Source organism: Rousettus aegyptiacus, unplaced genomic scaffold (assembly GCF_014176215.1).
Source record: "Rousettus aegyptiacus isolate mRouAeg1 unplaced genomic scaffold, mRouAeg1.p scaffold_m13_p_4, whole genome shotgun sequence".
In the NCBI taxonomy this organism is placed as follows: domain Eukaryota; kingdom Metazoa; phylum Chordata; class Mammalia; order Chiroptera; family Pteropodidae; genus Rousettus; species Rousettus aegyptiacus.
Window position 1 is genome coordinate 135,177,170 of NW_023416307.1, and position 25,996 is coordinate 135,203,165.

General features: G+C 36.4%; 1 protein-coding gene across 2 annotated transcripts in view; it reads left to right on the forward strand.

Moving 5' to 3' along the window:
* The first annotated feature begins 6,062 nt into the window (after positions 1–6,062).
* The window catches only part of KCNH8 (potassium voltage-gated channel subfamily H member 8), a 298,686-nt gene continuing 278,752 nt past the window's right edge, over positions 6,063–25,996 (forward strand). Inside the window, exons 1-2 of one of the 2 annotated variants that reach the window (XM_036219525.1) lie at positions 6,063–6,132; positions 6,416–6,639. In XM_036219525.1, the coding sequence (XP_036075418.1) occupies positions 6,564–6,639 (76 nt within the window). In that variant the 5' untranslated portion in view covers positions 6,063–6,132; positions 6,416–6,563. Of the gene's footprint in view, positions 6,133–6,322; positions 6,640–25,996 lie in introns of those variants that run through there. The other variant, XM_036219524.1, reaches the window with a different exon arrangement.

Genomic DNA, 25,996 nt, shown 5'->3' on the forward strand with positions numbered 1-25,996 from the left:
TGATACACGACTGAGAGTCTCTGCCAAGCTAATGAGGAGTTCCCAAGTGAAGATTACCTGTCAGAATAGTCCCATGCTGGGCAAGAATGGCCAAGCTTTATACCTGTATCATGTTCATCATTGTCTGGAAGCAGCCCTGAGAGGATTGCTCAGCCTCGAGAGTGTGCCAGATTACAATGTGAAAGCTAGAGGCTGCCACTAGCAACACTCATCCTGGCAGCCTCTCTTAAAAGATCTAAGTGGCACACTCCATGGCCACCAAACATCTGTTCTCAAATATTCCAGAGTTTCTTTTCCTTGAAGACAGTGTTTGGATTGCGTTCTGTTTTCTTAAATTCTGTACTTGTCTAATTGACATTCATATATCACAAGGCCAATTATATTAACTGTATTATTATTATTTTTTATTCCCGTATTCTTGATGCTCTGACATTTGAGGGTCTTACAGACCCTGGGAAAGACTGCTCTCTCCAGAGTTAGCTAATTCCTAAAGATAGGAACAACTTGCCTGTGAGTACACTTTTCATATGCAAAGCAACCAATCCTGAGTTTACACCCCCAACCACCTCCTTTTCTAAATCTCAGGCAACAAACAAATACTTGCCCTGCCCTACTATAGCCCAAAGCCTGCCAAAATTATTCAAACTAGCCAGTTCTAAATTGTTTAATCTTCCCTGCCTTCCCTTCCCCACTGAAACCCAAGTAAAGGCTAAGGCCTAAACTCTCCTTTCACTCTGCTTCTGCTCCCTGAGCATAACCTGGTATTTCTCCTGTGGCCCTTCATGGCAAGTCATGTCTCTCATTTGTAGAATTGTGAGTAACATTAAACTTTATTTTCAATGGCGTTGACCTTTCCCTGTCATCATTCAATCAATTTTACAAGTTAAGACCCAGGCACAAATTGTATTCTACCACCTTTTTAAACTTAGGAAGTCACGAGCTTATTTTGGCTCTTCAGTTGTGAATGGAAGTTTTAAAACACAAAGCCGTCTATGGCCATGTTACCCTAAACAAGCTCTATCTCTGTCTTATATCGGAAGATAAACAGGGCTGGGCCTGGTTAGTACTTGAATGGGAGACCACCTAGGAAGACCAATTGCTGTGTAAGCTTTAAAAATAAAAAAATTGTAAGCTGACAAGGTCCTTGCAATCTGTGAGGTCAACTAAGGGTTGCCTCACCTAAAAAAAAAAAAAAAAAAAAAAAAAAAAGAAACTATGTATATTCCATCAGATTATCTTTTTCCTGTCATTTTGAGCAGAGCTTCCAGTCTGGCCCCTGATAATGAACAGAGGAACTGCTCATTTTAGAAATGCAGAGTGAATAAGAAATAGCATTGTTGTAATAAATTACTGAGATTTTATGTTTTTTATTGAAGTATAATCTAGATCACCCTGGTTATGGAGGTTTTGCCAAAGTATTACAGTTTCTACACACATGGAGTGTATTTTAAAAACAGAAGGCAGTGACCATACCACCAGATTCTACTTTGGTTGTACATCAGAGCAGGACAATTAAAAAGCATCAGTAAATGAAATGAATTTTATTTTCCTTCTGAGCCATTTATATTTAGAAAGAAAAGCTCAGAAGCCATAGGTTGTGACAGGTTATTAATACATGAATGTGCTCTGAGTTAATAAGACCTCACGATATAGTAGTCAGTCAACAATATTTACTGTATATAAAGAACTTTGAATACACAAAAATAAGGAATATATTATAATAATATTCTATAGCATATGCCACACTTTCCAGTTTTCATAGATATTTCACAAATATTTTCTTCTACTCAGAGAAGTAGATAGAAAAGTATTATCTCCTCCCTACAGGTGAGGGAATAGAAACTCATAAAGATTAAATGTCTTGCCCAAAGTCACATTAAAGTCAGAGAATGGATAAGTGGTAGAGACAAAACTAGAACTCTTCTGAGTAGATGCTCTTTTATTCAAACCTATAAATTAAAATGATTACTTCTTTTGCGGGCTAAAATTGTTACCAGAAAATGTTTAAGAATATTTTTCAAAGCCCATACTCAAATACATAAACATCAATGAAGCCATTCATTTATGCTGTAGTGTTGGACGGATGCTATAATTAGAAAATAGACATAAAGAAGACCAAAAGTCATTAAATAGATATGAGAGTTTCTAAAGTCCCGTCCAGTCTCACGTAGACTGAAATGACAGCGTGAAGTGTTGGAGAAATGCTGGTTCAAAACCTCAGGAACTTCCCATGTGGAAAGAGGATAAGGAGAGACCAAAGAAAGGCATATCGCTCCAGATTAGTAGGTGGCATTTTGTTTGTTTGTTTGTTTTTGTTTTTTAAAAAAGAACTTACATAAGAGTTGTGTCTTGAAGATCTTCAAGATGAGTAGATCTCCCAACTTGCCATCAGAATCTTAAAAAGTTCATAGACAGGCCTTAACGGGATTCTGTCACATATGCTGTCCAGGTCTCAGCAATACATTGCTCTCTCAAGGCAGCATCCTTGAAAGTGGCCCTGGCTGTTTGAAAAGTTGGCAGAATGTACATTCCAAGCACAGGAAAAGGGGTGAGGAGCCTCTGATTGCCAGGGTCTTGCTCTCAGGTCATGTCCTCTTAATGACCTCCCACAACAGGAGAGAATCAACATTAAAGAAAACAGTAACAATTGTCACTTATGTGTGGCTTTTGTTTTCAGGTGATTTTAATGTATATTTCTTTGTTTGTGTCTTCCATTTTCCCTATAAAGAATTATCGACTTGAGATCAGATCTCTTTCCTATAAGTCCTAAATGCTTATGAAAATATGTAGAATAGATAAAAATAGATTTTTCAATCAAAGTTTGGAATACTATTGTAAGGCAACTTCCTTTGACACTTGAAATACTAACAAATTGATGTGGAGATTTTAACACATGGACTTAAGTTCCCTCCCATTAAATTTGGGACCTGTGGCCACTTTACTTCTGGCAGTTTTTGGACCAGGCCTTAAAAAGCTGGTAGTTACTAATTACTGTCTCTTGGGACACTCATTCTTGAACAGCAGCCACCATGCTATTAAGAAACCCAAGAATCCATTGTGAGATCCACATGAAGAATTGAAGCCCCAGTGCCCCAGGACTGGCTGAGCTCCTAGCTAACGGACAGCACCAAATTGCCATGTCAGTGAGCCACATTGGAAGTGACTCAGAAATGAGCTGTCCCATTGAGCCCTGCCCAAATGGCAGATCTATGGGCAAAAGAAAATATTATTCTTTTGAGTTAGTGGGTTTTAGGGTGTTTTGTTGCACAGTAAATCATTGAAATCTGCCTAGGTTGGTTTTATTTAGAGAGGCCTTCCATAGCACATATTATAGAGTACCTTGGTCCGAGTTGAGGGATTTTATGTCTTCTCTTACATTGTAGGGTCAGAAAAATAATCTCTTTTTTTGGTGAACATGAATCTCTTCAAATGGGCCTTGGGTTTGCCCTATTGTAGGTCTGTATGCTCATTGTGTTGTCTCATTGAGGTCATAAAGAAAGTTCACATTTCTATATATTAAATGGGTCTTCAATGACATGAGCTGGAGTTTTTGTTTTTGTTTTTGTTTTTTTTTTGATCAATCAGTGGGATTGATCAGCGACATTTCCTTTAAGGGAAGGAAATGCGATTCGAGACAGATAGAGAAATTCCCAATCCTCATTGCACCTCTTTCTTGTGTCTCTTTGATTTCGAGTTACAAAGTGTGTGTGAGGGGGACTTAATAAGCTTAAACTCTCACCAAGGTCACATTTTGATGTGGAAGTTTGGCTTCACCCACACCACAAACATTTAGGAAGAGGATTTAGTCCGTGATTAGGCCAATACTCGTGAGGGCCTCAACCTGAAGAGCAGAGTGGTGATGAAAGTCTTTATTAAGAAAGACTCCTTGATGGGGAAAGTATAAAAAAGTTAGTGAGATACACTTACTACAGGCCAATAGGATTCAAAAAAATTCTGGGATTAAATATGAATTTAGTGCAGAGATTTTGCCATGGCTGGAACAGTCCCTATTCACAGTAGGTGCTGGAGGGGAGATGAAGACAGTGAGTGATAAATGCTGGGCTTCTTTTGCCATAAAAGCTAAGCTTTCTTAAGTCTCTTGTTGCTTGTTTCTTGCAAGTGATTTCATGCATTTGGCGACATAGATCTTGCACACGAGGAAACAGTTTTTATACACACGCAGCCCTAAAGTGCAAATTTTATAGACCTAAATCACGGTTTTCATTTAATATATTTCATGAGGGACTTCAAGCTGCTTCAAGGGAGGCACTAATGGGTGTTTTATGAGCAAATTTCATAAGAAAGACTAAAAAATAAATATGTATCTTTGAATAAGTTCAGCATTTGCAGTTAATTTCAGAGCTAAATTACAGTAGCAGCAACAATAAAACCCTGCTCTTTGTGAATCTCACAGAAATACAGTAAGTTCACTAACTGACGGTAGCAGTCTGAGTTTTCTGGGACCGGATGCACAGCTCAAACAAAATCAGGGACTCCCTAGTCTTTCCCTCCTGGCTCTGCCCAAGAGGGAGCCAACAGAGCCACCCGCAGTTGGCTCTGCGCGCCGCGTGGGGGACACCACCTGCGTGAGCTCGGTATCCGCAAAGCTCAGCTGGCTTGGGACAACCTGATTTGGGGAGGACGAGAGCGGCCTGGGGACCAGGCGCTGAGTCCAGCTGGGCGGGAGACCCAAAGCCAGCCGCCTGGCCTGGTGCAGCCCACTGAGGAATCCCCTCCCTGCCGGGCGCGCCCCCGCCCGGCGTGCGGCGGCCGGATCCGCTTCAATTTCAACACAAAGGGAATCCTCGGCCGCAGGAAGTGCATCACCAGAAAGGGGGACCGGAGGCGGGGAGACGGGGATACTTCCCTCCCTTCCTACACCCCTGCCCTCCCGGAGCCCAGGGCAGCGGTGACGAAACCCTCAGGGTCCCCCCTACGCCTCAAGAGCCGGGAGAATTCAAACGAGGATCCCCATCCCCCCAGCAGTAGTGAGGGGCGGGTGCCGTCGCCTCCCGCCACGCCCGAACTCCCAGGCTGCAAGGATGCGAGCTGCCCCTCGCCGCGGCTCACACACCTGTTCGCTTCCCTCCTCCCTCCCTTCCTTCCGGGTGCACCAGCACCTGGGCTCACGTTTGTTTTTCTGCCCCAGGCTCTCAACTTTTCTACCACATCTCCTGCCCCCCCAGGGTTCTCCGTGGAATCCCGGTTCCGGGTGTCCTCCTCTGAGGACGGCGCTGCGCCCTAGGCTTGGGCTTGGCTTTCCCTGGCACAACATTGGTAGAGAGGGAGTCCTTGCGTGAGCAAGGGGGAGAAGAACAGGGAGAGACCACTTTCGCTTTCCTAGACACATGCCGTTCCAGGGACTCGGCCAGGTTTCTTACCTGGAGGTGCCAGTCTTGGAGGGAGCCTCACCTTTGGGCAGGGGGAGAGGGGGCAGGCTAGGCTAATTTGTGTCGAAGATATTTTTACAAGGCGACTTCCCTGTTTTGCTTACATTATATATTTTTTCAAATCAATAAAAAACTTTTCTGGAAATGTTTGTATTCACATTTCGCCGGAGTGAGAAACAATATATTGTCCATATGTAAAAGCTATTATTATTTTCTTTTATTTTAGAATGGCTTGAGAGATCAATGGCAAACTGGGGAAAGGGGCTGAAAGACCCCTTTTTGGAGGGAAAGAAAGAGAGATGGAAAAATCTCTGCGCTTAGGACCAGTTCCTGGGTTGAAGACCCGGGTCAGTGGGGAGGGGACCGCGCGATTAACTCCAGGCAGCCCTGCTCCAGTCTTGGGAACTCACAATGGCAGGTGCGCCAGAAGGGGGCCACCTCCCCCTGGAGCTCCTGGCTGCCTCAGCTCCCGTTGGACTTCCCTGGGGAGCCCCCCCCCTCCCAAGTTCCAGCCTGAGGCCGGGTACCTGCCGCGACCTGTCTCCTCCCCTTCTCCAATACCACACCCATGGGACTCCGGTCTCCCCGGGAGAGGGACAAAGCGGGAACAAAGGGGTCTTTGTTCACTGGCTCCTGGGGGGTGGGAGCTATGCTCGCTTACGCTTCCCCGCGCCCCTCGGAGCGCGGGAGTCTCGGCGCCACCGAGCACCGAGGGCGGTGCTCCACGACCCCAGCGCCTTAGGTCAGGGCGTGGCGCCCCAGGCCACCGCGGGCTCTTTCCGGGAGGGCGGGGTGGGGGGCGAGGCACGCGCGGCGACGCCTGGCGGGCACTGCCGCCCGCGGAGGGACGGTGGCGGGGGGGCGGGGGAAAGGGACGGATTTCGGCAGCTGGCGGAGGTGGAGGGGGCGGGAGAGGGAGCCTGCGCCGGGCTGAGCCCGGAGGAGCGGGGCGGGCTTCGAGAGCGCTCTCGGGGCTGCTCCTGCCAGAGCAGCGGCGGCTGGAACTCGCTCCCTCTCTTCTTCAGTCCTCCTCCTTGCCTTGATCGGCCCCAGCGCCACGCCAGACCCCCCCTCCCTGCCGTCATCACGCTCCCTTCTCCCTTCTTGGCACTTTCCTCTCGAACCATCCTTGTGGACAAACTTTGATGGAGAATTTCACACCACGCTGGAAAAATGCCGGTTATGAAAGGATTACTGGCGCCCCAGAACACCTTCCTAGACACCATCGCCACCCGTTTTGACGGAACACGTAAGTCTTGCACTTCGACGACTTGCATGGTATTTTTTTGAGAATGATTTTTTTTTTTCTCGTATACATTACTTTCGCTCCCACCTCATTTTTGCACCAACGGAGTGAATCTCCTTCTGTTCTTGCCAAGATGTCTTTTGTGCAGAGAATTTTTTTCCTCTCGTGTTTCGGTGCAGTATTACCACTTTGGTGTACTTGGCCCCCTTGACTTCCTGGGTTTGTAAGGGCTGGGAAAAGGGCCTGAAGAAAGACTAACACCCGTGTTCACTGTGGGAATTTTTTTTTTAAATTAAGTTTATAAGATGAGAGTGGGAATTATCCATATTGGTGAAATGCCACAGTATCCTACTGTTTCAAGTCTCCCTAGATTATAGGGAGTTCTGAATGTTCTTCGTCCATGGAGCTTCATTCTGTGAGGTCTTTCAGACGGGCATGATTTTCATTCTAAGTTTAAGAAACGCAAACAAGTATCGGGATTGCAAAGTGTAAGATTTCTGTAGGATTCTAAGTATTGTGAATTTGTCAGAATCGTGGTTCTTGCTTTTAAGCTAGAATAGCATGCCTCTCAATCCGGAAATTAACCTAAAACTCGAGGAGAAATTGTTGGGAGAAAGGCTGAGCATTGGAAAGACTGATTTAACCATCAAAGAAAGTTTCGACGTTTTTCTGAGGGTGATCTATTACTGGACATTTAGCCTGTTTAAGCTACAAATAATAATAATAAAGATATGGTATTGTGTGGCTGGCTGCTTGGTGACTTCAGAATCATCTGCGTTTTCTCTTTCAGGACCACGGTCAGGTCCCCGTTCCCTTCTCAAGCTCCCTTCTTGTGCCTGTTGGTCTTTTCAGTAGGCTTTCCCCCTGTAATTGGGAGTCTGTCCTCTCACTCCCAACAAATGCTCTCAGTTGGTTTTATTATGAGTATCCACACCTTCCCCCAAGCTTATGTCGCTTCCGTGTTCTATCTTTCCTTTTTCTGCCTATTACACAAGACTCATAGAAACTCATTAATTCTAACGGCTTTTTCAGTGGTTCAAGTATCATCGTGGTGTTTTTTTTTTTTACTATGACAGTTTATTATTTTGGGATAGCTGATATGGGAGAGCACATCTAATTTTATTTCCACTCCAGCAGTCTAGTTATCCACTCTTATGATGCTGGGAAGTAAGTCCTGGACTTTTGCACTTCAGGAATAGTTGGGAAAGTTTACATGGGAGAGAAATGAAACATTTACTTGATTTTGTTCAATTTTCATTTTTTACATCCAGTGTATTCATGGTTGTTGATGTGGATATTCTTCCAGTGGTTTTCAACTTTAGATTTAGCCATTCTCTCCCCTTTTATATTGTAGATGTGTCAGACTGTATAAGTTAAGTGCAATGTTATTATATATCTGTCTTCCTTAGATAATATAAGAGAAAATGTTGTAATAAAACTTCAAGTCCTTGACATTGACTGCCATTACTTCCACCACCTGGCCACCATACAAACTCACCACTGATGTCTCTAGCCATACCTGATTGTGGGTACTACTATTTATTACCTTAGGAACGGATCAGTTTCATGTGGGTGTTTAGCCTTGCAATTGTAAATCTAAACCCAAAAAGCTTTCAATATTGACCACAAATGCATCTTCTGAAAATAAGGTAATTGGTAAATGGTAGTTGCGTATCTCATTGTCAGTTAAAGTTCAATGGAGTGCAATGTCTAGTGAATCATCCCAGCATAGCCCTGGGAATTACTGCAGAGTTAAATTTAGATGTCAGTTGTTAATAAGAGGGGCTTTGGATCACCAGTGTGAGGCAATCTCTCTCAATATAACATTCGATAAGCAGAGGACATGTAGAGAAAGATGGGTGTACTAGTGAGTAGCTCTTTTTCTATTTTAACTACACATTAATGTTAATAAAATAGCTTAGAAATTTAAAAATTCTTATTTGGGAAGACCATAATCACATATCAGCATTTAGAATGACAAAAATACTAAAACTATTAGAGCGTGCTTGGTCTGTGTTCCACAAGAGAATCCCTGGAGGGAACCACTTTGCATATCTTTGTATGATATCAATCTGAAAATCAGCGAAGCAAATTTCGAAGTAATAAGTAACATAAAGGTTTTGTTTAAAACATTTAATAAATGGCCTTTATCCCAACAAACCCCACTTAATGAAAGAGGATTGTATTTTCTCATTTGCTTTTTGTTTGAATTGTTGGAGGACTTGAATAATCTGAAACTTAAAAATATGTATATTTTAAACAAATTTTTAGCCACAAATTTTGCTGCATCTTGCATCATGAGCATACCATTTCCTTTGCTAAATATTTAGTTTCTTTTATTATGCTTTATTTTCTTTGTTGACACAGTTTTATTAAGTATAACTACTATCCTTAAAACTCTTTTGCTATGATTATCCTTCCTTCTCTTCATTTTTTATAGTAGTCATTTATTTCCTTGTTCAAGATAAAACCATTTGCAAGTTTTAAATTTGCAAAATTGACACCCTCCAAAAAAATTACCCACTATACTTAAAAGTGAATAATCTTATTGTACTCAAGAAAAGTATAATGTGTTTACTTGGTACATTTTATGCAATATTTGTTAGATATATTTTTAGTCATATTAATTTTTTATTTTATTTTACTTGATTTTGGACAATTCTGATGAAAAAATAAGAGAGAAAACAATAACCCTGGTAAACTACTTTGCTAACTTAACCACCGTGCAGTATTATTGTTAGCCTTATTGACTTAATGTCGTAATGTTGTAATGGAAAATAATAAAACTTAAAACGTCATCTAAAATTTCTTCCAGGAAAATAAAATAAGCAAATGACAATAAAAACCTATAACATAATCTTACTAATGTATCAGTTGAGGTATTATCACAAAACAAGTCAATAATGTATTTTATCATCTAGTGACATTTTATTGTTTTACATAATAGTATGTTTTTTTCTTTTAATATTTAAGAAGTTATCTCTTTGTCAGAATTAAAAGATAATTGTGAACAGCTAATTGAAACAATTTTTATATACAATATAATTTTTGAAAACTATTGGAAAATATAAGTTTTTTTGTATAAAACTACCTTAAAACATATTTACTCTTGAAATATGTTCTCCTTGTTTATGTTTAATTGAAGTGTAAGTAAGACTTAAAATAACTAAGAACCTCACACGTATTGAATATGTGTATTCCATTTAGGGAAAAAAAAGTAACTTCAGTGAATTAATTTGACTCATTTCATGTACCCATACTTTCATTTGAAAGACTCTAACACGCACACACAATCTTACTATGATGACCTGCATATAGTTCATTCCTGTGTAGTTCTAGTTTTAAAACATGTTTAATGTATTTTAAAAAATACTTTCTTAGTAGACTATTACTTTAAGTATATGGATATTAATCTGGACAAAGAGAAAGTATAATATGACAACATGTAAGTACATATTTTATAAGATAAAATAATTTTTCAGTACAAATATTTACCATAGGATGCCATTTGAGGAAAACATATTTTTTTCTTGAGAATATAAAACTTTCAGAAAGAAGTGTCCATTTTCAAATATAATGTGCATGAGCCTCTATTTTCTAGTCTTATCAAAATTTGGCTAGAATAATTCCCCTGTGGGGTTTGTGAGGCAAGATTTAAACTTTAAAAGAAGTTTGTAGCCCAGTGGATTCTATTAAGGAAATTTCAGTCAAAGCTTTCATAATAGCAGCTCAGAACTCAGTGATATTTGAACATACTTTGTGTACTCCTATATAGCTTGTTCAAATGGTCCAAGGGAACTTGTTAAAATCAAAATACTTCTTTTACAGAGACAAGCCTCTGTGGTTACGCCTTTTTCTCTTTATGCTTTCATCAAGATAAATAGATCTCTTGACATTAGAAGGATAGAGGGAAGGGTAATATAGCTAATGCCATAGGAAGAGAGAATGAGGTGGGACAGTGGAGATCTTCCTAAGACTGCAGAGTTGTAGTTGGGAGAATATCGTCAAAGACATTTAGACAATAAAAAAAGAATATGCTCCATTATGTAATCTGTCTGTAAAAGGATATTACATGAAAACATTCGAGGAAATATCTAGCACTCTATACATATCTCTCTACAAATGGAAGTTTATGAAGACTTAAAAAATTTTTTTTTATTCTTTGCTTGCCCTTATAGTCTCTTTTATTCCTATTCTTTGTATTTAAGGAGTTAGTTCCAGTGTTAGTTTTCTATCTCTGTGTAATAAGTTACCACAAACTTAGTGGCTAATATCACATTTTCTATGGGCCAGACATTCAGGCAAGAATGAGCTGGGTCCTCTGCTCAGGCCTCATAAGGTGACAAACAAGTTGTCAGTTGGGGCTGTGGTCTCAGCTCTGAGGCTCAAGTCTCTCTGCCAAGCTCCACACAGTTGTTGACAGAATTTAGGTCTTTGTGATTTTACAATTGAGGTCCCTATTTTCTTGCTAGCTGTCAGCCAGGGACTTTCCTCAGCAACTGGAAGCTGCCCTGAGGTTCTTGCCACATACGCTGTTCTATAGGCCCTCCCACAACAGAACAATTTATTTCTTCAAGCAGGAATATCTTTCTTTTAAGAGCTCACCTAAGTCAGGCCTACCCAGGATGGTCTTCCTTCTGGTAACTCAAAGTCAACCGATTATGGATCTTAATTCCATCTGTAAAATCTCTTTTAAAATCATGTGTCCTTGGAACTAACCTAAGTGTACTACAACAGACGATTGGATGAAGAAGCTGTGGTACATATATACAATGGAATATTACTCAGCCATAAGAAGAGATGAAATACTGCCATTTGCAACAACATGGATGGACCTTGAAATAATCATAATAAGTGAAATAAGCCAGACAGAAAGAGTTGAAAATCACATGATATTGCTTATATGTTGGGATACAAACTTAAAAACAACAAACGAACAGAATAAAGAAACAGAGACTCACGGACAATAGACTAGTGATTACCAGAGGTAGGGGGAGGAGGGAGAGAGGAGGTAGTGATAGTAAATGAGGTCAAATATGTGGTGACAGAAAGAAATCTAACTATGGACAGTGAGCACACAATACTATACACACACACACACACACACACACACACACACACCTTACTGTTAAATTGTACAGCTAAAACTTACTGGATTTTCTTAACCAATGTCACCATAATAAAAATTAATTTAAAAACTGAAAAAAAAAGAAAGGTAAAAAATAAAATCATATGTCCTGTCCACACTTAAGGGAAATGGATTATACAGGGTGTATACACAAAAAGTTGGGAAAATTGGATGCTGTCCTAGAATTCCATCTACTACAGGTGCTATTGCACTGTTATACTATCATGCAAAGCCTAATGCTCTCACACTTTTTATTCCATGATGCAGCTTTATTGGGCACACTGTGTAATTCTGAATACATGTAAACTCTGCTGAGTTTACTTCTGAAATCTTTGTGAATGTAAGGTCCAGCTCACTGGAGGAATGGTTTTCCTTCACTTTTGGTGATGGCACATGAGTAAACCTAGCCTAGGACATGTTTGGTGAGCTGTGTTGTCAGATTCTTTATTCTTTGATCTAGAAGTAATGTAGGAGAAATAAGAATATTTTCAGAATATTACTCCCAGCCTCTTTCCAGATAAAGAAGGTTGCATGGTGTCTGTTATTCTGTGTACTTAGTCTGCCCTGGATGGGGAACCAGTTCAAGAATGTGGCATCTGCAAAGAATGATACCTTAGTCAGGTCTTTGCACTGTAAGGGGACTGGGCTGTTTCCACCTTATTAACTTCCTGGGCCAACTATGTTTTAAAACAGTATATTTTCTATCTCTTTTTCATGTCTCTAACCATGTTTCTGTTTTAAGAAACTCCACACTATGCACTGGTGTATTGATATTAACTGTGTTAAAGTAAATAATGTCCTTTTATTTAAACTTTATTTTAAGTTTACTAAAAACTAGAAAGGAAGAAAATGAGAGGGAAAGGGAGGAGAGAATAGAAAGGAGTGAGAATTATTTGTTCTCATTCTTTTGACTTTGTAAATGCATTCTTTACCCTGCTAAGGACTCATTGCAGGGGTTCTCATAACTTTTTTTGATGAGCAAAGTGTTTGATTTACAAGAATTAGATTTACATCTTTACTAGGAATGCGTTTGTTTAAATGAGATATACAAATAATAAGAAAAGTTTTATTACATAGCCTTTAAAAATATTACATCATTTTGTTTCGACATCATCATATAGAGGAAAATAGATAGTTAATATATTGAGAATGGAAATTATGTCTACCATATATTTTTTTCTAGACTCTGGCATTTGGCATCACCTGTGGACCAAAGGCCATGGCACAAGACCCCTTCTTGTTTGAGAGATATATTGAAGGTCTCGAGTTATCAGTTTCTAGGATATATTAGACTTAATGTATTTCTGGGAGGGCACAGTCTCTCTAGAGGTATCTTTATTCATTCATTCAGTCAACCAGTCAATCAATCATCAATCATTTCTTCGATGATATTTAATCAACACTGATTATATACAAAGCCATCATGCTAAGATCTTTGGGATAAATCAAGCTTGTCCTCTCAGAGAGGACAATAAATATATGTGCAAATTATTACAATATTGTTTAGAAAGGAATAAAAATATTCAGGAGGTGCAGGCAAAAGACTATGCATGTTTGGATGAGGGAGGAATAATTTCTGTGAAGGAAAGATCTAGGAGGGCTTCCTATAATAAATGACTTCGGAGTGGAAACGATTGGCTCATATATAATAAGGGCAAAAATAATACTCTATTTACTTTGCAAATGTGTGTAGCACTTATTGAAGCTAAAAAGGAGAGCCTCTAGGGAGAATAACAACTATCTTAGAGGATGTGAAGGGGGAAAGATAGAGGCAGCAGGACAATGGAAAGTGTATTAGTCCAGACATGGAATATCTTTAAAGCCAGAGTGCTTTGTCATAATAAGACACTGGAGGTGATAGATTTGTCTTGGTAAGAGAAGTATGGTGCTATCTATACATGGTGAAAAAAACTCTCAACTTTCCCATATTCCACAGTTTGGTGCATAAAATAGGGGAAACGTCAACCTTGAAACCTATGATGTTTCTTCTTACTATCTCTTCTAATAATACTTGAATGGGGGTCCCATAGAATGTAGTGGAATCAATGTGTTTATTTTTTTATGAATATCTGCTTTGTGCAGGGAGCTAATTTTGTCTTAGGAAAGGGGAAGATTGATTTCTGACCACATAGCTGAGTCTTCTTCTCCTCCAGTGCTGTTCACTGCATGTTGTATTGTAGAATTATGCTTGGAGAAAAAAAAGAATTGAGAGTGTGCTAGAATTCAGTCCCAGTGAAGTCAACTGGAGAAATGCCAACAGTAAAAGGTACAGAATTGCAACTGTTGCAGAGATAGTATTCACTCAACAATGTATATTTGCTGATATAGTCTAGATGCTGTTTTTAAATTCATTTTGGTCTAGCAGGGGCTACAAACAAGTAAACAAAAAAGATGAGGCTTCAACTTTACCTACCTATGGCTTAATTCATATTTAGCAATGGGAGCAATGGAAGAATCTTCTCAGTAAATTAAACAGTCAATTATATTTCTTGGCTTATAAATTCCCCAGAAGATATTTTTTGCTTACCTTTGTAGCTGTTAATGCAACTATCTATATACTTTAAACCCTCCAAAATTCACTTGTCCCCAAGAGAACTTATTTAATAATCTTTTCTAGCCTATGAATCCTATCTGTCTTCTTATGTGTTCTGGTCCCATTATCGGCGTCACCACCCACCCATTCCTCCAAGCTCTGAGTTGGCTTTGAATGCTCACAGGTCTAATCTGTTATCAAGCCTTTGAGGTTTTACTCTAGAAGTGTCGTACTTTGGCCTCTCATCTCCTTTTTCATTACCTCTGCTTTAGTCTGGATCTTTTGTTTCTTATATACGCAATTGCAACCTTACTCTAATTAGACTTCCGTGGCCATAAGCCCTTATTCTGCTCATTTACTCCCCCTTCAGTCTACATTGTTCCCAGAGTGATTTCCGTTAAAAGCAGTATGACCATTTATTTAGTCATGTAACCCTCCTACTTAAAGCTATTCATTGGCTCCTTGCTATCTCCTGAGGAATATCCAAAGTCCTTAGTGTCATCTGACTTTAGTGTCACTTGAAGAGCAAGATCCCTTATTATTTTCTAAACCCATCCTGAAGTTTACCTTCTATTTGAACTCTGTGAGGCTTCAAGAAGAGTTGGGGACATTTCCTCTATGTTTCCACATTACCTTGCCCATCCCTCTACTCAGCTCTTATATGTGCTCTAATTATCTGCTTTCTTATTTCAACACTCAACTATCAACTCTTGGAAGCCTTGATTGTGTTTTCATTCATTTTGTATCCCTTTTGCTTAGATTTATGCTTGGAACAAAGTCTTTTTGTTCAATAAACATTTCTTTGAGTAAAAGACTTTTAAATTCCTTGAAGGCCAGTGCTGTATATTAATTGTCTTATTTTCCTTTCAGTGGTAGCTATTATTGTTTTTATTCGGTTTTCTATGATTAAATTTAGTTTTGAAACATGATTCTAGATTGGCTTTCAGTTCCTCATTTTCACATGGTTTGAGTACTAATTTCTTTAATAAAACTCTAATGATAATAGTGGCTACCATTTGAGTCATGTCTATATGTATACACACTGTGTGCTGTGCTAGTGCTTTATCTGTTTTTACCACAATTCAACAACCCAGGAGGAGCATGGCAGCCCTGCTTTTTGTTACAGATGACAGAACTCGGGCTCAGAATTTTTCTACATTATTATACTAGCTTACTATAGCCTGTGATTTTTCTACTATATCACACTGCTTCTAAAATGTGGCATTTTTTATAGTAAGTATAAACAGACTGGAACAATCTGTGGTATCATTTCTAGTTTCTAACTCTTGCAAAAAGAAATATCTGTTTTAAAGTTTTTAGCCATTTCTACTTTATGGGCTGTTTTTTTTTTTTTTTTCCTTTTGATATATTATGCTTTAAGTACGTGTTTTTTAAAGAATATTTTTAAATTGATATTTAAGACTCATATGAAACTACTAAATGCATTTATTGTGCAAAGCAGTTTGCTCATCAAAGAAAATCTACTGTCAATTTTTTTAAAGTAAAGAAATTCATTTTCTTTGAGATTTTGGAGCTTAGAATTTGCTGACTTTAGAATTTCATTGTAATTTTTTTTTTTTTTTTATTATTGTCAGGCTAATCTCTCTATAGAAGATATTCTAATTCTCATAGCTATTACAGTGACATCATTCTGTATTTTTGCCTTGTTTAGTGTCTTACAGAGGACATTCCTCTATTTTGAGTCTGCTTTTATTGGGAAAAATTTATTCTCCAGTATCTGCTGCTGATATTTTTATACAGATATCATTTACCTTTTCTTCTCAATGAACTTAATGGGAAGAAATAAGAGGACATAGCTATCCAAATCTCAAATCTAATTTAAAGCTTTTTTTTTTTTTCTTGTTTGCTTTTGTCATGTTTAGGTCTTTTGGACAAACTTCCTTATTGTACTTGTCAGTCCAACAGAGTTTCTTATTCCAGTTATTGAACTAGAGGGAACCGACATCAGAGCACTTAGTCTTTCCATATTTTATTTAATTTTCTTTTAAAAAAAAAAGATCTGCAGAAGGAATTCATATGTTGTTGACATGTCAAATACTCAGTTAGACAAGCAGTTGACTTGTCCTAAAGTGTGATGTTCTGGCTATTCTTTCAATGGAGAAAATAATGTAGATGACAAAATTGTCATACTTTTGATCCTAACGCCTAAATTAATGTTTCTACTAGGAGTTGATGGGTGGTAGAAAAGAAAGAATATCTTGGGACTGGATCTTTTGTATTATATTTTTTTGGTACACCTATGGTTAGGTTACATTTCAGTCATCTGAAAATGAACCCACTATTCTCTTCCAACACATGTGTGGGTTCAGGATTTAGGATACAGAGTTAATAATCACCAGGAGTTCTTTTCCACCTGTATAGTGTTCCACATCATGTAGTGTATTTTTGGTTTGAAAAAAATAAATATTTTATAAAAATATTTGAAAGATAGTAAGAATAACTAATATTTCTCTAGCATTTTACTATATACATTTTTTAATTTCATCACTTGAATTACTCTTGAACTAATATATAAAAAGTGGCTTCCTATTATAATTTTTAAAGTAAAAATTTGTTGAGCATTGTTTAATATATTAAAGGTCTATTTGAATTTTCTTTTCTGGTCATTATTTATTCTTATTCATTGCCCTTTGTTAATTGCATTGTTGGGGTTCTCTTTTTGACATCTATGAGGGCTTTTTACATAGTAACAAAATGAACACTCTATTGTTGAAGTAAATTGTCTATTTTTTTCTAATTTGGTTGGTTGTTTAATTTTTAGATAGATAAATTAATCAATTTTTTAAAATAATTTCTGTTCTGTGTCATACTTAGGTGTTCTCTGTTTTGAGATTATTTTAAAAATATATTCTATGTGTTCTATCATAGTTTCATTTTGTGTATTTAGTTTTTCTCTCCTCCACTAACAAGTTCTATAATTTGATTTATTGAGTATGATGCAGGGATCAAAACTTATTCTTTCTAGATTCCTATCTATTTTCCTAACAGCATTATTCAATAATTCACCTATTCCACGATGATTTGAAATGTCTAGTTTATTATAGTCTCTATTTACACATTCAATTCTTTCAATTTTTTTACTTACGATTCTACTACATTAATTTTTTTCTTTATGTGTTAGTACAGTTTTAATTATAGCAGTTTTATGTGTGTTAAAATACTCATTACATTCTATTCCCTCTCCCCATAATTTAACTCATCTATCCATACTTCTTTGAAAGTCCATATGAAGTCAAGAATCATATTATCAAGCTGAAAAAAAAAATCCTGATGTATTTTTAATGAAATCTTCTGTAGAAAAAATAACATTTTTATGATTTTGAAAATTCAGATCCAAAACTTGTTATATATATTTCTACCATTCACATCTTTTTAGGAGTTTCTCAATAAAGCTCTTGCACATTTATTTATTTTATTCCTAGTAATTTCATCTTTGTATTGCTATATGAAATATATTCGAAGTCTTTTATTCCACTGTTTTGTTTTTATAATTCATTCATGTTTGTTTATTGAAGGTTATTGATTCTTATGTGTTATTATTTTTTTAACCATGCAGCTTGCTGAGTTTCTACTATTTTTAAAAATAATTTTGCAGTTGGCTTCTTGCAGTGTGTTTCTTGAGGTTTTTGGGTATAAAATAATATTGTCCTCAAATAATAAAAATTTTGTTTTTTTGTTTCCAATTTTTACAACTCTTACTTTTTGTCATCTCGGTTTTTCTATTGTAATTACTTTGGCTAATATCATAAATAATATAAAAAATGGTGTTGATAAAAAAAATCTCTCTTGTTCATGACTTTAATAAGAATTATTTTAGTGTTTTTCTAATAAGTATTTTTCTGGTTTTTAGGGAGATAGATATTTTATTGTATATTTTTGCTTTATTAAGAGACTTAGTCATATAGTCCTGTTTTATAAAACAAGTGTATTAATTGCCATTTTATCATCCAAGAAATTCTGTTTCTTACTGAATAAATCAATATAATAAAGTTTATTGCTAGAATTCATAACATTGAACTATCCTTACATTCTTTCAGTAAGTTACTTGGCCACCTCACTGGATTTTATAGCAGGTCCTTGAATAATGCCATTTTGTTCAACATCGTTGCATTAATGAGAAAAAAAAAAAAAAGATTTCTGACCGGGGCCCTTGTCTGTGTGGAGTCTGCACATTCTCCCCATGTCTGCCTGGGTTTTCTCAGGTGCTCCAGTTTCCTCCCACATTCCAAAGATGTGCGCATTAGGTGAAGTGATGTTTATAAATTGTCCCTGTCTGAGTGAGTGTGGGTGTGTGTGCAGGTGGCCCTGCATTCTGTCCAGAACAAGTTCCTGGCCTAATGCCTTGAGCTGTTGGATTAGGCTCCCGCCACCCACAACCCTGAACTACAATAGGTGGGTTGGAATATAGTTATCTTAATTGGTTTTTTCAATCTTTCTTAAATGTATGTATGTCTCACCTTATTTTAATGTTTAATGTTTGAAGTGTTTTATGTATTTATTAAGAAGTTTGGTGATGTTTCTGTGACAAGAAATTTGCTATAAGAACTTAACTCTTGTTTACATCAATTAGCCTATGGTAAAAACGGTTTTGTTATACATCGGTTAGCTTAAAGTCACAGTTTACAAAGAACCTATTGACAATGTTATGTGAGTACTTACGGTACCTCCTAATGTTTTATTTAGAATTTTTACACTCGATATATGTGTTTATGTATATATATATGTGTGTGTGTGTGTGTGCAATATTGATATTTATTTTCTCTTTTTGTATGTGTGTATTATTGAATTTGGGTCGGGGAAACACATATCCGTATGTATGGTTTATCATTCATAGTAGATTTTTTTACATTTTAATAAATTATTATTGGACATTACATTAAAGTAAGCCAAGTGGATTGATTATAGCTTTGGCTTTGGTCTTCTCTAATAATGTCTCAGATGCCCGTATAATGAATATAGTTCTTATGTTAATATGTGCTTAAATCTGAAAGATTGCCAGCAATAATACATATCATTCATGACAATGCTTCCAGATACAAAACATTTAATAACATGTATTTATTTATCTTTTCTTAGGACAACATGCACATTGTACACCAACAAATAGCATCATGTCCTGTGAGATGCATGAAGTTACCAAGCCACAATTTAGTGGAATCAGTAAGAAACATGGAAAATTATAGCTTAGGTATACATAAAATATATGTAGACTGTATTCGTATTTTTGATAGTTTTAAAAATGTTTACAATGAAACTTTCTTAGGATCAATGACCTCATAAAGTTTAAAAATGTGGTTAATGAAGTTACTGAATTTCTATTTCTTAACAAAGTTGATGATGACTGTATAACTGGGAAAAAAGTCAATATTTACCTCTATCATGGCTGCCTACATTGGGGCAGTATCACTGACCATATTAAAATCAAAAGACACAAATCTGTTAAATAAGATTCAGCGTGTTCTTAAAATATTAGAAGCTGATTTATGAAGACTATGCCTGAACATGATGATTTATTCTGCAGAAGATGTCTTGGAAATAAAACTTTGTGATTCATGGCTTTTCATTTAGATCAAAGCATTGCTCTTTCAAATGAATTTCATTCATTCTTTTTTTTTGGGGGGGGTAAGGTAAATGATGGTATACTTGACATACAATAAAATCACTCCATTTAAATACTTTAATGAATTTTGCAAAATGTATACAGTCATATAACCACCACCACAATCAAGATTTTGAACAACATCTTCCCCTTAGAGGTCAATACCCTCTCCCTACTTCCAGTCCATAGTGACGACTAACTTGTTTCCAATAAAAAAATCAGTTAATTTAAATAATGTTTGAGTTTTTGCATCAAATTCATGAATATAAGTAAAACTTTTCAAAATTTATTCTATGGAATATAAATCATATTATTGTAAATGTTAATGTAAATTCAATTAAAAAGATCATTTAAAATAAGGTCATTTTGTTTGTGGTGATAAGACAAATGTAAATTTTGGTAGAACGCAGGGTCATGGTAAAGACAATGTTTGTTAAATTTAAAAAATAGATGAAACAAAAATGATCTTGGACTTGGTTGTGGTATATGCATAATTCATTTTTTTAAAAAGTAGTAATGTATAAATTTATTTTTATGTTCAAAAAACAGTAATATGCTATCAATCGCTATAGTCTTTACTGGTCAAATATTTGTATATGTGAGAATTATTTACAGTAGTTACATTACATGATATGTGCTGTTAAATACAGAAAAAGTATTTGCAAGACAGTATATGGTTTCTCTTTTTAGTGCCATCATCAGTCAAGTGATAATATTAAAAGTAAATTATACGAGAAATCTAAAGAATTGGGGAAAATTTTATTCTACAATTTTGTTAATATAAATATAAAATATTAAAATAAATATTTAGCGATATACATACACATGTTCTTGTTTGATATATTTTAATTTTGATATGCCAGAAACTTTGATGTGGAAGTGACTTGAGTCTCTATTGGCCTGTGATTGTTCCTAAATAATTTTTTTCATTATTATTTATGCCTACAGCACCTGGTCTTCCTAGGTGGTCTCACATCCAAGTACTAACCAGGCCCGACCCTGCTTAGCTTCCGAGATTAGACTTCGGGCTTGTTGTGGATGGGATGGCTGTAGACCATGGACCGTGGCTCCATTGGGGTGCTTTACACCCAGGACCTTCTAGGTGTAAAGCAAATGTGCTAACTGCTACACTATGGAACCATGTCTTGTTCCTAAACGATTTTATGGCCCTCACTTTAGAGGAAAGGAGCAAAGGACCCTACAGAGAGGCTAGTATTTTGTCCCAAAGCTAGTACTTGGGAAGGCTGGCTCTTACTCTTATCCTTTAATTGCAACCACATGTTCTTTCTTCAACTTTACTCTGATTTTACTTTGAAAGAGAGTAAGAGAATTGACATTTAATGAGCAACCTTGAATTTAATGCTATTTGGTATTTTCACCTATATTAGTTTATTTAATCTCTGCAATACTAAAAGGCAGTTTTTATCTTTATTTTATGAATAGAGAAATTGAAACCCAGAAAGGTCAAAAGTCACACACTTTATAAATAGTGAAGCTGAAATTTATACATATAGTTTTGACTTTAACAGTCTGTGTTTAATAAAATGACAAAAAATAGAGCTAAATTGTAAAGCATTAAATGTATATGATTAAGATTTTAATGGTCATGGTTTACTTCACTTTGAGATACTTACAAACCATGCTCTTTAAGGACACACCATTTGGTAAACTCAATTTAGAAAACTACAAAGTAGAAAAGTTTTATAAACAGTATATAGTGGATTATCCAGAAATTTACCTCCCTTGTCTGAATAAATATCAAAAATGATTCTTCTTATGCTAGGGGTCATGACCCACTTGTGTTGAAGATCATCTGAGAGCTATGCCACAAGTCCAGAAGTTTGATAATATTAGAACACATTCAGAGTTATCTATACAACAGTGTCACACTAACTTGAACTTAAAAATGCTTCTGGCCTATCAGTGGTTGCTTATGAGTGTGATTGGGGTGGAGAGGGGTGGAATTACAAAAGAACACGAGGAAACTTTTGGGTTATGATCATTGGATGAAAACAATGATCATATATGATCAATCTCATGATCGTGGTGATGGCATTTGGTTGTATATATCTGTTGAACTTATCAAATTGCACAATCTAAATATATGCAGTTTATCGTATGTGAATTGTACTTTAATAGAATGGTTAAAAATGCTTTCCTGAGTGGTAGGGAGAAGAGTCAAGTTATAGCTACAATGCTAGGAATAATGCATACTCTATATTTAATCTTCTCTGCCTTTAAATCTCTTGATGAGCAGCCTTTTCTGGTATATTACTAGTTGTACTGATCCAAATTATTGAGTGTATAAGAATTGAGAAACAAGTAAAATTAACAATGAACATATTGAAATTGATAATACAAAATTACTATTTCAGCAGTTAAATCATATTAAAGGTAATGTCAATCATTTTGTCAATAGTACAGACTTGCTTGCTATATTAGTTATCTACTAATTATTATAGCTCATGTGTTTGTGGGTTGACTGTAACATCATCTAATTCCGATTGGGTTTAGCTGGGTTGCTCTGGGGTCTTGGCTGGGCTAGCTCATGCATATGTAGATTTTCTACAGTCTGCTTTTATCTAGGCTTGACTGGGGAAGCTTAACTGGGGGCATTTCTGCTCCTTTTATGTGTTGTTGTATGCTGGCTTGAGCATGATCTTATGGTCATGGCAGAGATGCAACAAAGCCAGACCAATAACATAAACACTTCTCAAGACTTTGCTTGTGTAATATTTGCTAACATCTCATTGGTTAAACTAAGTCACATGGACTAACATAGGATGTCCCTCAATGAGCAAGCACAGAAAATTATATGTCGAAGGAATTTGGAGTTGATGACAAAATTTATCCTACTCACTTTATTAATATTATCTTTCAAGGTGGGGAAAAACATGTTTCAAAAAACAAAAGTTCTTAAAAGACTAGCCATGTTTATTTTCTTCGTAAAATGGCAATCTGATATCTTGAAATGGCTTTTTTTGTTTTCTCACATGCTGTTAATATTTTACATACTATAAAATAGAAAATTTATAAGGCTAATTATAAAATCTATAAAACTTACAAAAAAGAGAAGTTCTTAATATTTCAATCTGATAGGAAACTAAACATTCCATAAAACACACACTTTTGCATAATGTTTTGCTCAGTAAGCCCGCTTTATAAGAATGTAAACTAAAAGAAGGCGGCAATTACTTCTGTCCCGTTGACCAGTATGTGCTTTGCCCCTAGCACAGTTCCTAGTAAACAGTTAAAACTTTAAGTATGTGTTGAATGAATGAACTTACAAAATATAAAACATTACCTGCCTCATTAGAAGTTTTTATAAAGTGAAGGACTTTCTAGTTATGTAGATTCAAATTTGGTTAAATTACCTTGTTAGAATGCTGTCAAACAAGGGACGCACCAGTAGGTTTTAAAATAACGACAAGAAAACTAATAGGTTTCTTTGCAAGCTAAGGATGCTGATAGCATATAATCTTAAACTCCACACTGAAAATTCAGCAGGGATATCTAGAATCCTTAAAGCAAATTAATAGATTTAGGCCCTCAATGGTTTTCCCATTGTGCTTCTGTAACAAAGTCATCAATGTTAGTATTTGACGCCAGGTGACAAGACCACTAAAGGTTAGTATAATAAGGCTGAAGATCTGCTTATAGCAGTTTAGGTGTGGTGATGTAATGACCAGCTGTAAATGACCAGAGAGTTTATATCCAGGCTCTTCCATTTACTAGATGTTGTGATATTTCTGTACACTATTTCTTAATTTTCTCTAAGTGTCTCTTTTATTTGTTACAACACAATGAGATAGTCATGGCAAAAATTGTACCCCCATTCTACAGATGAGGAAATTGACTATTAATTGGTTTATAATTATTGAGCAGGTGAGTGACACAGACAGAATTGGGGCCAATTATTCTAATTGTTAGTCTGTGTTTTTTAAATTATATTGCTTCTAGAAAGGGTTGTATGGGGGAATTGCAAAGATTTGCATAATAGAAACCTTACAGGCATTGAAGCAATGTTCCTTCTGCTAATGTAGATATATCATAGCTTATTCAAAATGTTTCTTTTGTAAACCCTAAAATCTGGACAATTTTTCATTACTCCTTCAATAGGGAAGATTATGCAATGATTTAAAAAAATTTCAGACCTAGGATGTGATTCCTCTCTCCTCCTTGAAATAAAATATGAATCATTGTTTTTAGGGCTTTTTATAAGTTAATATTCTTTTATTAAATTGAAACTATTTAAGTCATGAGAGGTATGAAAGTGAATGATTATTTATTTATTGTATCAGGATTCTAATATTTTTCTATTCTTATTGATTGGAAAGCAATTTAATTTTTTTCACTTTTTTAAAATGTAATTGTAGATTCCCATACTCTTATAAGAAATAATAGAGAGATTCCACATACCCTTAATCCATTTTTCCCCAATGGTAGCATCTTGTTTTACTATAGTACAATATCACCATGAAATTGACTTTGATAAAATTCATCCATGTTATTCAAATTTCACCTGTGTTACATGTATTCATGTGAGTGTGTGTGTTTACTTCAATGCAATTTTATCACATGTGTCAATTTGTGAAACAACTACCACAGTCAAGATACAGATAGATTTCATCACAAGGATCCCTCATGCAATCTTTTTATAATCCTAGCCCCTGGCAATCACTAATCTGTTCTCAATCTCCATAATTTTGTCATTTCAAGTGTATTATATGCATAGAATAACACAGTAAGTACTTTTTGAGATTGATTTTTTTCACTCAGCATGATTTTCTTGAGATTCATCCAAGTTGACACATGCACCTATAAGTAGATTATTACATTTAATTGCTGAGTAATATTTCATCCATTCATTTTGGAGCTCTAAATTTCTCATTTGTAAATTGTTTGAAATGGGCTATTAGGAATGGAATGGGCTATTAGGACCTGCAACTCTAAAGGGCTAAGATGATTTGTTTGAAGAAATGTTTTGAACAAATGCTGAAATAGCTCCAAAGAGCCAACAGATCTAGCAGATGCAAACCTTAGAAAGATGATCTATGCTGCCTCAGGTATTTGAGTGTAATCCTAGTCACATACAATTATTATTAAATATGATGGATGAAGAGTAACAGCTTTCATTAAATTATTTATCACTAACAAGTTTCCTCAGAAAAAAAATTGTGGAGATGCTGAATTTTCATTTCTTGAATTGAATACACACACACACACACACACATATACACACATATATATGTGTGTATACACACACACACACACACACACACACACATATAATTTTAGTTCAAAGACTTATCTATTGAAGGGCTTGTCTCAGGGTTGGCTTTTAACCTATCGTCAGCATCCTTAGGGGCCTAAATGTGCCTGTTCCTCATTGTCCCCTTCACCATTCATCCTCCAACTAGAACAACTCTGAGGTCATCTATTTTATACATGGAGGTTTGCATCAGATTTCTTTTGAAGAATGAGTTCTGTGGTTGAAAAGAAATTTTGAAAACATCAGAAATTTTGAAAACATCACCTAAACGTTATAAATTGTTACCGTTTCACTGTTAGCCTCCCCCCCATTCCAACCTCACTGCCTGTTACAACCCATTATTTTAGAGCCAGTTTTTTCCTTCTACTTGGATGAAATCTAGGTCAAGTTCGGTGACATTTTTGGTCAGTGTTGGGTGTAACAAAAAGATTTTTCAGTTACCACAGATTCAGTTAATAAAGATCCAGTGTAGTGCAATGGTCACAATATCTATCTTCCTTTAAAATGGCAGTTCTTTTGCTCCACAACAGAGGTCCAGTTTAGCTTGGCAGCCTGTGGTAGGAAAATTTCCTTGCAAGAGATTCTACTCCTCCTCCCCCATTCATTGGGCTGTCTGGGCCTCTTCCAGGGTTGAACCTGGAGGAGAGAGAGAAACATGGCTTTGGGTTACTTATACAAAGAGAGAAACTGAGATGGGTTTGAAATCTAGAATAACAACTCACAGGTAATTTTGCTGTGTTTGTGTATTGGTGTTAGCTGACTGAATTTTCTCTGCTTACTCAGTTTCGAAGGATCTTCATTCTGAAT